Here is a 13,430-nt window from a genome sequence, read left to right on the forward strand (position 1 = left end):
GAAATTATTGTCTTTATATTATTATCTCCTTCTAAAACTTTAATATGTAAGTCTGGCAGTGATTATATGGCTTTAAATAAGGTCATATGATTTTGTTCCTACTGATTCGGTTTTTCTCTTATTAAAATTTATTTGTAAGTAACATATTGTTTTCTCTTTTTTTTCAGGGAGATTGGCCCTGAGCTAACATCTGTTACCAATCTTCCTCTTCTTGCTTGAGGAAGATTGTCACTGAGCTAAGATCTTTGCCAATCTTCCTCTATTTTATGTGGGATGCCACCACAGTGTGGCTTGACTAACAGTGCTAGGTCCACACCTGGGATCCACACTTGTGAATCCCCTGCCTGCCAAAGCAGAGAACACAAACTTAACTACTACACCACCAGACTGGACCCATGTATTACTTTCTTACTGTTGTAAATAGAACTTCTTTTCTTCTTTTCTAATTTTTATTCATAGATTAGAAACTATTAATTTAGTCTATACGTATCTTAGATCTAGCTACTTTACCAATTTTCATATTAATTCTACCTTTTTTCTTTTTTTTAGATTTCATAGGTTTAAAACATACCCCATTTTATGAGTGAGTAAGCCTCAGAGAATTTTAGCATCTTTCTCATGCAATTAACACCGAAAAATGTGTCTCTAACTCCCAGCTCAGGCCATGCTCCATGAAACCATTGCACCTATTGATTGATTTAAAGAAAGTAACATCTGAGACTAACTGTTTCTAGGCTAAAGTGTAATATTCTGATTATATTGTATGCATTATTTATTTATGAAGCATAGAAACTTTTTACATATGCTTTTACTTATGCTTTAATGCCTCACAAATGAATAATCCATCTACTATAGGAAAGGAAAATTTTAGCTTGAAAGAAAGACCACATGTTAAATTGATGAATAGGGAAGGAGTTTTAACAATGTAACAAGTGGTAGTGTTAGATTATTGAGCTAAACCTGAAGAAACTGAGAATTTAATGCTTTAGTCAAGGAACTTAGAAAATTGGGCCTTAAATGATATAAATGTAGTCTATGTTTAGCAATCTGAATCAGGTTTACCAAATACCCATTATTTCAAAACATAGATGAAAAATTAGAAAAAAGTGTTATTTAAAATGAATAAAATAAAATGCACTTGATTCTCTCTTACAAAGGAGATAGCAGATTGAAATTCAGAGCTTTACCAATTGCTTTATATTCTGAATAGAAAGGGATAGAATTGAAAAAAATTAATTTGGTGAGCAAAGGTAGACTCAGCGGAGTGTAGAAGGCAGAAAGTTAATTGAAGGGAGTAGATATTGAGGAAAATAGAGCAAAATTGTAAAGATTAGCTATTTGTAAATACCTAAATACTATAGAGTCTAAAAATATTTTACTATGATGTAAAACTCCTTCATTCCTTTAAGCCTGTAGTAGAGTTTCCTGGCACCAGTAGAGCATGTGGTCTCTGAAACCAGGCTGTCCGGGTTTAGACTTCCCTCCCCCTACCACACACATACATCTATTGTCTAGAAAACTCTGGGAAAGTTTCTGAACATCTGTACCTCAGTCTTCTCAGCTGTAAAAGGGGAATAATTATGGTATCTACCCATAAGATTAGCTTAAGCATGAAATGAGCAACAAATTAGAACACTGGCACATAGTAATCATTCCACTATGATTGATGTTGAACGTTAGTTATCAATGTATTTTCAGACAAACCCTGTGGATGCTTTGAGATACAACAGAAGAAGCTGAGTTGGTTATTTATCTAAACTGACGTGGAATAAAAATAAATGAACAATTAGAATATATCAAGCATACTTGGGCTCAAGAGTGCAGAGGGAGACAAACTTCTCAGCCATAATTTCTTCATGAAAACTAGGTAGATAAAGTGACATTGTCAAAGAGCAAGGCATATCCACTTTTTACTGCTGTAGGTCAGAGGATAGACTTCAACTCTACCCAAGAGGATATAGAATCAATGGAGGATGATGAAAACAATTGGTCAGCTGGTAAATACTTGTTTTGAAGATATTTTAATTTATACCAGCAAGAATAGAAATAAAGTAAATAAAAGACTGTGAAAGAATATTGCGGAAGAAAAGAAAAAGGAGATATTATCAGAAACCAGAGTGCTGGCCCAGTGGTGCAGCAGTTAAGTTTGCATGTTCCAATTCTTGGCAGCCCAGAGTTCACTGGTTCGGATCCCCAGTGCAGACATGGCACTGCTTGGTAAAAGCCATGCTGCGGTAGGTGTCCCACGTATAAAGTAGAGGAAGATGGGCATGGATGTTAGCTCAGGGCCAGTCTTCCTCAGCAAAAAGAGGAGGATTGGCAGTAGTTCACTCAGGGCTAATCTTCCTCAAAAAAAAAAAGTCTAGTGGCCAGGAGTGCTAGAAGGGAGACTAAGAGGAAGTGTTTATAGGAACTCTATGGTAAGCTTAATTTATAGCAAGATGTTATTTCAAAATGTGGTCTTTATTGTTTTGTAATGGCCTGACACCACAGATATTTCTGTCAACTTTATCTTCCCTGTGATGCAACTCGTTGAGTTTGAAAAGAGAAAGAAAAACTGTTTTGGTCCTATTGAAGGAGGGGTGGTAGATGGATTGCATTACACTTGGAAGCCAGTGTATAAAGATATGATATGATGTGATATGATATGATGTGATATCTGGGATATGGTTATGTCCACAAAACAGAGGGAATTCAGAATTTACTAAACAATGAGCTTCAGTCACCACTCCAGGCACTGGGAATGTGCGGTGCATAGGAAAAGTTTGCTTCTGTTGGAAAGGAAAAGAAAATGATACTGTAACTTTACTTGCTGTATAGCCTGTGGACACTAATCTTCCTGACATAGCTTTATGGAGTAACAAAGGATTTGTAAGTTCACTGATAAGAAAATATTTTGGGATGTTGATTTGAAACCCTCAATTGTAGTAATACATATGGAATTGGACTGAGCAAAAATGAAGTGAATTTGGTCTTAAAAAATTAAAACTGCATTATGTCTTCATTAAGTTGTAAAACCATTTTAAATAACTGGATAATGCAGGAAAATAGTAATCAAGCTGTAAGAAAACATCAAAGGATCTTTGTTGTGATAAGATCACTATTAGTATGCTTTGTTCATAGAATTTTTATTTCCTATTGGGTGGGTCCAAATCCTAGTTGTCACTGAGGTATTAATAGGCTTATTCTTCTATGTAACACATTGTTGAAAGCACTATGAGATAAATTTAAAAAGATGCTTGAGACTATGCAGGAAGGAGATATTGATTGAAGTCAGGATGGACTGGAAAAGAAAGGGTTGGAAGCAGGTTAGCAATCCATTTTCTCTCTTTATCCAGGATGCCTTGGGAAAGAAAGTAAGATGACTCAGTCAAAGGCCCTTGTGAACATGCTACTGACCTCCTGGAAACACACTTATGCTATTTACCAGAGAGAGAATCCTTATCTATGGAATGCTTGAAGCAGGTTGCATCTCATATGTCTAGGATCACTTAGGGTAAACAAACCTAAAATCTGTGGTTTACGGGGCATGGCTTCCTGGAAAATCTCACATAAGTTATATGGTTATCAGAGTATGAAATGTCATGAGCAAAATAGCTGTATTCTGCATAAGCTATGACTGAACGCATTACTTCCAGAAATCATATGAAAAGATTAATGAAATTGGTAAATCATGAGCAACACTAGTCAAGAACACAAAGATGGGGAGAGAGAGAAAATACAAATTACCCATGTGGGGATTGAGAAAGAGATAATTACTACAGGTTTCTATTGAACTGAGAATGAGTAGGAGGAGTTTATAAAAAGCTTTATGACAATAAAACTGAAAGTTTAGGTGAAATAATTAATTGAAAAATATTTTCAAAAGCTATAAAAGAAGAAATAAAAATTTGAACCTTGATTCTGTAATTAAAATCTTACCTCAAAGAAAAATTCAGATAGCTTCCCTGGTGAATTCTCCAAAATATTTAAGGAAAAAATGATAATCATTATAGAAAAATTTTTTAAGAGATAAGATAAGGGCTGCATAGCCATGATGCTAAGATCTGATGAAGATTTTACAAGAAAGAAGAATTGCAGGGTGGTTTTATCATGAATATAGATGTAAAAATCCTAAGTAAAATATTAATAAATTTATCCCAGAAACATAAAGAAGGGGATAATATATCTTGATCAAATTGCGTTTGCTCCAAGAAGGCAAGGTTGTATTAGTATTAAAATCTAATCTATATAATTTATTGTCTTAATAGAATGAAGGAGAAAATCCATAAAATCATCTCAATAGATACAGAAAAAATGTGATAAAATCAGTGCCTGTTGATGATTAAAATCTGCATCAAATACTATCAGCATAGAAAGCCTTTGCTGGTAAAGAGTACATAGCAAACGTTCTATAAATTTCAGTATATTTCACTGGGAAAATTAAACACTTTCCCTCTGAGATTAGAAACAGGTCGAGAACGTCCACTATAATCACTTCTATTCAATATAATACTGGAGGTCTTCCAGTGCAATAAGTCAGGAAAATAAAATGAAAGATGTTAAGATGGGTAAAGAAGAATTAAAACTGTCATTATTCACAGATAATATGATATCATATAAAATCAATATAAAATCAAAGCCTCAGTTGAGCTGGAGAAAGAGAGCTGAGCTGTCCATCAGGTGACAGAGTAGTGAATTAAATCAACAAGTTGAAAAATAAAGTAACAGTCAAGTGTTCAATCACCTACTGTGATAGTATAAGCAAAAGACTAACACTAGAGTAAGCACCAAAACCCCCTGTTCCCTCATCCCCAGTGGAACAGTGCACCAGTCAAATATCAGGTGGCTCATCACAGTTGTGGGGGGTCATCTCACTGCTGAGGTAGACCTGAACAACAGGTTCCTGCAGTTTTATGAACCTGGGGGTCAAAACGTAAGGCTAGGGGGAAGGACTAACAGGAGTGGAAAAGTACTGAGTACTGAATCAGAGCACAGCAAAGTGTCTTCAAGCTTCCCTAACAAGGAGACCTCCAAATGGAGGTACCTGAGCTAGGAATGCAGATGTGCATAAGAGCATGGCCAACTACGGAGGTCTAAGTCCTTGACTTCAATTCCCCTTAGAGGCTGTAATGCACTGGCTGTGCATCAAATGTGGTTTGAGAAGGGCAGCTTTCTCTCATAAAGCTTGCCCAAAAGCCTTGGTAATTGCTTATGATCAGGCCTGAAAAACAATATATAGGCTTTTGGTTAGGAGCCAGCCTTCTCATATAGAAAATCTAGGAGTATAAACAATTATTAGACATAATAAGTGAATTTAGCAAGCATAGTGGATAAACACATAACCTAGGCCAGCAACTCAATTTTCACTCTCCATCCAAACAATGAAACAGAACCTCAAATAGGATTCTTCATAATTCCCTCCTCCACCCTATCAGCACCTGGAATTACGAACCTGGTTCTTTTTCTCATATATTAGTTCAGTTGATATTATAATACTGATACAGGGACAGTAGAACTTAAAGAGAATCATAGAGTTTGATACCAGAAAAGACTGGGTTTGAATTTAAATTGTGGCTCAGCCACTAATTGGGTGGCCGGTTCCTCAGCTTTAAAGTGGGGGGTAACAATATATACTTTCAGAGGTATAGTTGGAATTTAAGTTAATGATCATCAAAGACTGAAACTCATAAATTCTGACATAAAGAGCTCAGTAGGCTGATGTCAGTGGTGTAAGGACTTTAAAAAATTCTTCCCTCCATTATGTACTGAATAAATACTGAGAACACAAATTTTCCAGAATCAACATTTTCAGAATTCTAGTAATTTCCAAAAGACTTGGAACAATTCAGGGAATGCTTATTCAAGAAAAATGATTAAATCTCAGTAATTACATAGAGGTCTGTGGCATTTAATTTGCCTTTATTTCCATGTTCCCTCCACAGTTCCTCTGCAACCTTGAAAATGAACAGTCTGCAATCACAGAGAAAACCAGCAGCCTGGAAGACCCTGGAGGAGACAGAATGTAATTGGAACTCCATAAAAGCCCTTTTCCCAGAGAATTGTCATTACTTGGTCTGTCTAGCAGTTTCTTGGGAGACCTAACTCACAAGACTGTCTTTATTTGATCTCTCTTGGAGACTTTTTCCTGAGTGAATATGTCAAAAACAAAGAGAGGCAATTTTTGAACATGGTGACGGCCTTAGGTAGAGGATAATAGTTAAAGCAAAATGTATACTAAACAAAGGCTTAAAAGGAAAAACTGAGGAATAAGGTACCATAGAGGGATTTGAAATGCTATGACACTATGATGTGTTTCTGGGAATTTGAAATCTATGTGCGTGAGTAGATCTGCCCACATGTCCAGACTGTGTGCATGTTCAAGGAAGACAGCATTCTTACCTCTGGCTTACCCTGAGGCTCTGTGGAAGCAAGAAATAAAGACTAAAGTTGTAAACTCCTGGCTGAGTGGTGAAGGTACACCCCAATATGCACAAAAACTCTCAGCAAAGACTGTGAGATTTATTGGCTCCAAGATGAATGAAAACAAAAAATGGGTTCTTTGAAAATATCACCAAAGTGAGAAAACTTTAGCTAGATTGACTAAAATAAGAGATAAGAGACTCCATTTTCTAAAATCAGGAATAAAAGGGGACATGGCCACCATCCTTACAGGAATAAAAAAGATTATAACGAGATACTATGAACAGTTGTATGCAAACAATTTGTATAACTTTGATGAAATGCACAGATTATCAGTAAGACACAAACTACTGAAACTGACTCAAGTGAAATACATCAAGAGATTGAAACAGTAATAAAAAAAAATCTCTCAAAAGAAACCCCAGGCTAAGATGGCTTCAGTGATGAATTTTATCAAATATTTAAGGAATAATTAATACCAATCCTTCACAAACTCTTCCAAAAATGGAAGAGAAGTGAACCAGTATTACTCTGTTATGAAAACTAGACAAAGATATCACAAGGAATAAAACTACAGCAAAATCTGTTGTGAACATAGACACAGAAATCCCCCAGAAAATGCTAGCAAACTGAATCTGGTAGCCTGTAGACATGATTATAGAGCAAAAACAAGTGAGATTTATCACAGGAATGCCAGTTGTTTCAGTATATGAAAGTCAATCAATATAAAATGCCATAATAATAAAATAATGGACATAGTGGTCAGTAATGATAACTGCTATTACTATTTTTCCAAGTTCTCCATTCACTGCCTAGCCATATATTTAAATATAGCAGCAGCTTCAACTCTTATGATAAGTGATTTAAACAACGCTCTATCCTTAGGTTACAGAATACTCTTTACAGTATGTGTTTGAAGATTTTAGAATATATGTGGCTGTTCCAACCTCCACTGTCCTGATGATATTATGTGTGAAGAAAATTTGAAGAAATCTGTTTGCCTAAGACTTCTTTCATTTAATGGCTCCTGGAATTTCTGGATTTCAAAAAAAAAACTGAATGGGAAGGCATAAAATTCTGTCTTTTTAGATTTTGACACTGGACAAGTTGGCACTAGGATGTGAGCCTCCTTTTGGCCTCCAATTCTGGAAATCCAGATATAACTCTGCCTGAAAAGATATCAAATCCCAATATTCCTATGAATAGTGTTATGTCCTGATGTGTTTATAGTACTGACTCAGTATCTCAACCTCTGGTGACCTCAGCCAGTGAGGAAATTTCCTCAAGGACATACAACCTCAATGAAATCCCATGTTCTTATTTTCACAGCATTTAGAGTCCTTCATTTCCCCATTCATGGACCCAAGGGCTTATAAGAGGAGTGCAATATTGCATAGTTTTCTAGACCAGGGATATAGGCTGTTAATACATAAATTTAAAGTGCAAGGAAAAGAATCATTCAGGTGAAGACATGTCTGTTGTTCATAGATGAAGTCTCCAAAATATCTGTTTCTAAGGTGAAATTATTAAAAAACAGACATAATTAATTCCTGGGAGGGCAAAGCCTTGGATACAAAGATAGATCCTTAACATTCTCAGTATCTTCTCTAAACACTATGATTCAAGAAGAAGTTGTTTTCTTATTTTAAAAGCAGAATAAGAGGGGATAATTAAGTGATAGAAATATTTGTGTTTCTTAGTCTGTAACCAGAGAGCTAGGTGCTGAAGATCAGAAGATCCTCCTTAGTACCTAAGAGCTTGGAGTTTCAAATTCATCACAGCATTTTCTTTTTCTTTGACTTAAATTTCCAAGGCATTGGTGCTTTGAAGTGCATGCCAGATCCATTTGAATAAATTTGTGACATCTTGACATTCTCTGCTTCCGGTAACAGTGTCTAGTCAGTGGAGACTGAGAAATGTACATTACATGACATGATGCTCAAACAGCTACATATAATGGTTATTTTTTATTCCTGAATACCTTGGACATTCTCCTTAACTACAGAGGCAACCAGAGCAAGTTGACTAGAATTGTTGTTGTTTAATACAGTTTCTTACATTTCTGTTTTCTCCCAAGGAGTTTATAATTAAAATCGTTGAAGCCTTACATTCTGATATTTGCTGGGGGATCACTTTTTAGATGTTTTGCAGAAATATTTGTTCTCCTCACTATATATGGGTATATCTATAATTTGTCACAAATAGTTTTACATTTTATGGATTCTGAGTCAATTTCCAGGCTTTCGAGTGTTCAGACAGTGCCATAGCACAGCGGATTGTAGCTGGATGAGTCACTGAGGGTTTCTTCCAGAGATAGGACATATTGTAGGATAGTTTGGATAGTGAAAGATTGACTTCATAGTTACTCATTTCCTTGAAAAAATGCTCTGACTTTGATAATTTCCATGGATGAAAGAGGGGGGAAAATCTTACTTTGTACTGATAAGGGGAGCTATGAGGGGCACATGAGAATAAAGAAGGCAAATTTGAAGTTGAGTTGAGATAAGGTGTGTGACTTTCATTGTGGCAAAGGCAGGTCAGCTTGGGAGAGAGGAGGACAACATTTGGATTCTGTTTTCTTTTTTTTCCTTGAGGATGATTAGAACTGAGCTAACATCTGAGCCAATCTTCCTATATTTTGTACGTGGGTCACCGCCGCAGCATGGCTGGTGAGTGATGTCTGTGCCTGGGATCCAAACCTGTAAACCTAGACCACTGAAGCAGAGTGTGCCAAACTTTAACCATCATGCCACAGAGCCAGCCCCAGAATTCTGTTTTTTAATGTAAATCTTCAGCTCCAAAACTGACATCCCAAAGGAGAATGTATTAAAATATAGGATCTGCAAAGAATGTGGCTAAGAATCTATATTAAACTCCAAGATCAGGGGCACTATTTATTCCCACTATACAACTTTCTTGGGTTTTTTTCTGGCCAGGCCAGACCTTATTTCTGCTACAACAAATGTGGTCCAAGCAACATAACCGAATCTCTGCATCCCTGACTCAGACCTAGCCCTTTCTTTTTAGAGAGTTAAAACAGGTATTGCTAAAGATAAGAGTGGAAAGTTAGTTCTCTTTGTCACTGTAGCTTGATTTTTCGTTGTATAGACCCATCTTAAGCAATACAAAATTTGGTAGTGAAAAAAATCACTGTGTTCTGCATTAGAAGACCTAGACTCTTCTTGTGATCTACTACTAATCAATTTTCTGTGTTTCCTTGGACTTGTCCTGTCTAGGCCTTAGTGTCTTCATCTTTAAAGAGGATGTATGTTTATAAAATGCAAGGTACTGGAGAAGTTTGAGTGCCCAAAAATTCTAGGGTCTTGTCCAATGGATCCTCGAGCTCATTAATATCTGACTCTACATTTCATAACTTAGCAAAGAACTGCCATAGATTTCATATTGTCACAGGTTGTGGCCACTCGTCCAAACTCTGTCATTGATGATTCCCAGAAGTAAAGTAAGTGTAAAGAGAAGCACTAAGTGCTAAAGAGCTGGAGACAGGCATCCTAGATTTAAATAATTAGGCTCCTTTATTTTTTTATCATTATGATTTTGGGCAAGTCATTTACCTTCTCAAACACAGTTTCCTTTTTGTTTTTACAAATATAGTCAATAGCATACCAACTTTATAGCATTTTTATGAGGATTAAAGGAAATAATGCATGTGAAATACTTAATATTGTACCTAATATATGGCAAACACTCAAAAATAGGTTATTACTATAGGAACTACATTGTAGAAAAAGAAATCTCTGCTTGCTGTTAACAATGGGAAAAAGCAGAATTATAATAAAAGTTTGCATTTCAAAATGTTTGAGTATATGGAATTTTAAAAAGTAACCAAGTTTTCGCGGCTTAGAAGTTTGCTTGAGTCCTGCCTCTCAATTGCAGTTTGAGCAAGGATGCAATTATTGTTTTATGGAAGGTCAAGGTCATCCTGCTAGATCAACACTTTTCTCCATTTCTCATTTTTCAAAAAGCATGAGTGTTAGAGAATTTCAGCAGTAACACTTACACTGTTGGTCTTTAGACTGGGTCAGAAAAAGAAATTGATCCTGTGCTTGAGTCCAATATCATCTTTATTCTATTAACCAAAGCTTAATGATCTCTGATTTTAACTTATATCATTGATACTGATAGTCAATAAATCAAGGCTAAATGATGAACCAGATCAGTTTAATGCAAAATGTATTTCCATTTACTTGATGAAGAATACACATATGACTCAAACTTTAAGATGGTATTTAAAACTAAGTTTTGCCATTATTATTTCTCACTTTTTTTCTGGACCTGAGTTTCCTTTATTCTCTTTATCTTAATGTATTCTTAAAGCAAAAAGGCAATGAAGGGTTAAGTTGAGTTGTCCCTGTTACATGTGGGCAAGGCACATAATGAGGTACATGGAAAGAAAACATCTTCTAGATGATCCCACAAATGCATCATTGAGCAGGTAGCTTTATAGTTCCAAGCCCCAAGATACTGGTCTCCCTTCTACTTAGCCTGATGCATCATAGAATTCTTCCAGGGACAAGAACCCTTGAGAAGAAAGTTGAGGGCACTTCTAATTGCCATCACTTACCTAGAGGAGATCGCCCTTGGGAGAACCAACACCAAATGTGTTTTTATAATTCTGTAATGGTCTATGACAGAGGTTGTATTTCAAGGTAGAAATCAGAGAAAAATCCCACACTTGACTCATTCATCTTCATTATTTCACTAATTACCTCAGTTTCTTGCAAATCTTGAAGTAATTAGAATATACTTAAAAATAGTTCTCAGGGTCAGCCCATTGGTGCAATGGTTAACTTCATACATTCTGCCTCTGCAGCCCAGGGTTCGCTGGTTCAGATGCTGGGTGCAGATCTACACACTGCTTGTCAAGCTATGCTGTGGCAGGCATCCCACATATAAAGCAGAGGAAGATGGGCACGAATGTTAGCTCAGGGCCAGTCCTTCTCAGCAAAAACAGGAGGATTGGCATCAGATGTTAGCTCAGGGATAATATTCCTCAAAAGTAAATACATAAAATTTAGAAAATAAATTTAAAAAGAAACAGTTCTCTTTTACAGTTTTGATCTGCCTGTTTTTCTCCCACACCACACAGAAACAAACATACAAACCAAGCAAATTGGTCTTCTGCCCAAACTGATGTCTCCAACACTTCTAGACAAATGTTTTAACATAGGTGAAATGAAACCTATATCAAATTTTATGAGAAATTTTTGAACTTGAATTTTATACTTAAAAGATATATATAAAACCTGTAATCTTTTAATACTAATTCTTTAACAATCATTCACTAGATCTTTACCTATAGTATATTTACTTAGTTATAATTAGGATATACAGACTACCTTGTGGGGTTTTTATTCATGTCATTTCATTTTTTTTTCTGTCTTGTTAGTCTCCCAAATTATCACTTCTAATGACTACATTATTCCATCATATTGATGTCCAAATGAAGTTTTGTAAAGACTACTCTGACTCAGGGAAATGGAGTTCATTTATTCTGGGTTTTCTATGTCTTATAAGAATATTTTTGAGGAAGAATAATAAAAGACTAAGAGAGCCAACTAACAGAAGTTTTGAGGTACCTATTCCTAGGGAGTTTTGGGAAGATAAGCAATCATCTGTGAGATTCTCAGAGTACTGTTAAAAGGCAGAGTTTTGGACTATTTCATTCTTTCATAATTCTTCTTCCCTTTCTTTCTTTCACTCTCTTTTTTTAGGGTAGAGCATTCCTTCCAGGAGTTTTTATCACCCATACCACAGAGATGGAGAGTAAAAGAAATGTGACTGAGTTCATTTTGATAGGTCTTACACAGAACGCCAAAATGCAGAAACTTGTGTTTGTGGTATTTTTGTTTCTATATCTGGTGACACTGTCAGGCAACCTACTCATTGTGGTTACCATTACCACCAGTCATGCTCTGAACTCCCCCATGTACATCTTCGTGACCCACCTTTCTTTGATAGATGCAATATATTCTTCTTCTTCAGCTCCTAAGTTGATTGTGGACTCCCTTCACAAGAAGAAAATTATCTCCTTTAATGGATGTATGGCTCAAGTCTATCCAGAACATATTTTTGGTGCTACTGAGATCATCCTGCTGATGGTGATGGCCTATGACCACTATGTGGCCATCTGCAAACCTCTGCATTATATGATTGTCATGTGTCACAGGCTGTGTATTCTCCTGCTGAAAGTGGCCTGGGCTGGAGGATTTCTTCATGCAACCATTCATATCCTCTTTATAGTCTGGCTGCCCTTCTGTGGCCCCAATGTCATAGATCATTTCATGTGTGACTTGTACCCTTTGTTGAAACTTGTCTGCATGGACACTCATACCCTTGGTCTCTTTGTTGCTGCCAACAGTGGGTTCATCTGCATGTTAAACTTCTTTCTCTTGGTGGTCTCCTATGTGGTCATCTTGTGCTCTCTAAAGAACTATAGCTTGGAGGGGAGGCACAAAGCCCTCTCCACCTGTATCTCTCACATCATAGTAGTAGTCTTATGTTTTGTGCCCTGCATGTTTGTGTATCTGCACCCAGTGATCACTCTGCCCATTGATAAAGCTGTGGCTGTCTTTTATACTATAGTGGCTCCTATCTTAAATCCTTTAATCTACACTCTCAGAAATGCAGAGGTGAAAAATGCTATGAGGAAGCTCTGGTGGAAAAAAGTGACTTGAGATAGTGATTAAGCAGAGTCATTGAGTGTTATAGATGGAACTAATAGAGGTAATTTAATCCAAGCCTCTTGATCTGTAGATGAAGACATCAACTCTAACAAGAGATTGGATAATGCATACAGATAGTCACTTCATCACAGAGCTAAATCTTGGACTGGAATCCAGGCTTACTGTCTCCCATCCTACACTTTTGTCATCCAACTTGCTGTTTCTTAACCAATAAATATTTATCTATTACCTGGAAATCTGAACTATCTTTATAAGCTAAAAGGTGTGAACCTAGAATATTGGATTGGTATTAAAATAATCTTAATATGTAACATTGAGATGTCG

The 13,430-nt window shown here is 36.3% G+C and overlaps 1 protein-coding gene across 1 annotated transcript; it reads left to right on the forward strand.

Annotated features, from left to right (window-relative positions):
- The first annotated feature begins 12,167 nt into the window (after positions 1-12,167).
- Positions 12,168-13,097, forward strand: LOC103543221 (olfactory receptor 4C12-like). The gene has a single exon (XM_008510117.2). It carries the CDS (start codon positions 12,180-12,182, stop codon positions 13,095-13,097), a length of 918 nt encoding a protein of 305 aa, XP_008508339.1. The 5' UTR covers positions 12,168-12,179.
- Positions 13,098-13,430: the final 333 nt, after the last annotated feature.

This window comes from Equus przewalskii, chromosome 11, assembly GCF_037783145.1.
Source record: "Equus przewalskii isolate Varuska chromosome 11, EquPr2, whole genome shotgun sequence".
Classification (NCBI taxonomy): domain Eukaryota; kingdom Metazoa; phylum Chordata; class Mammalia; order Perissodactyla; family Equidae; genus Equus; species Equus przewalskii.

Excerpts from the sequence above, each read along its gene's own strand:
- LOC103543221 (XM_008510117.2), top strand. The coding sequence starts at position 12,180 with ATGGAGAGTAAAAGAAATGTGACTGAGTTCATTTTGATAGGTCTTACA.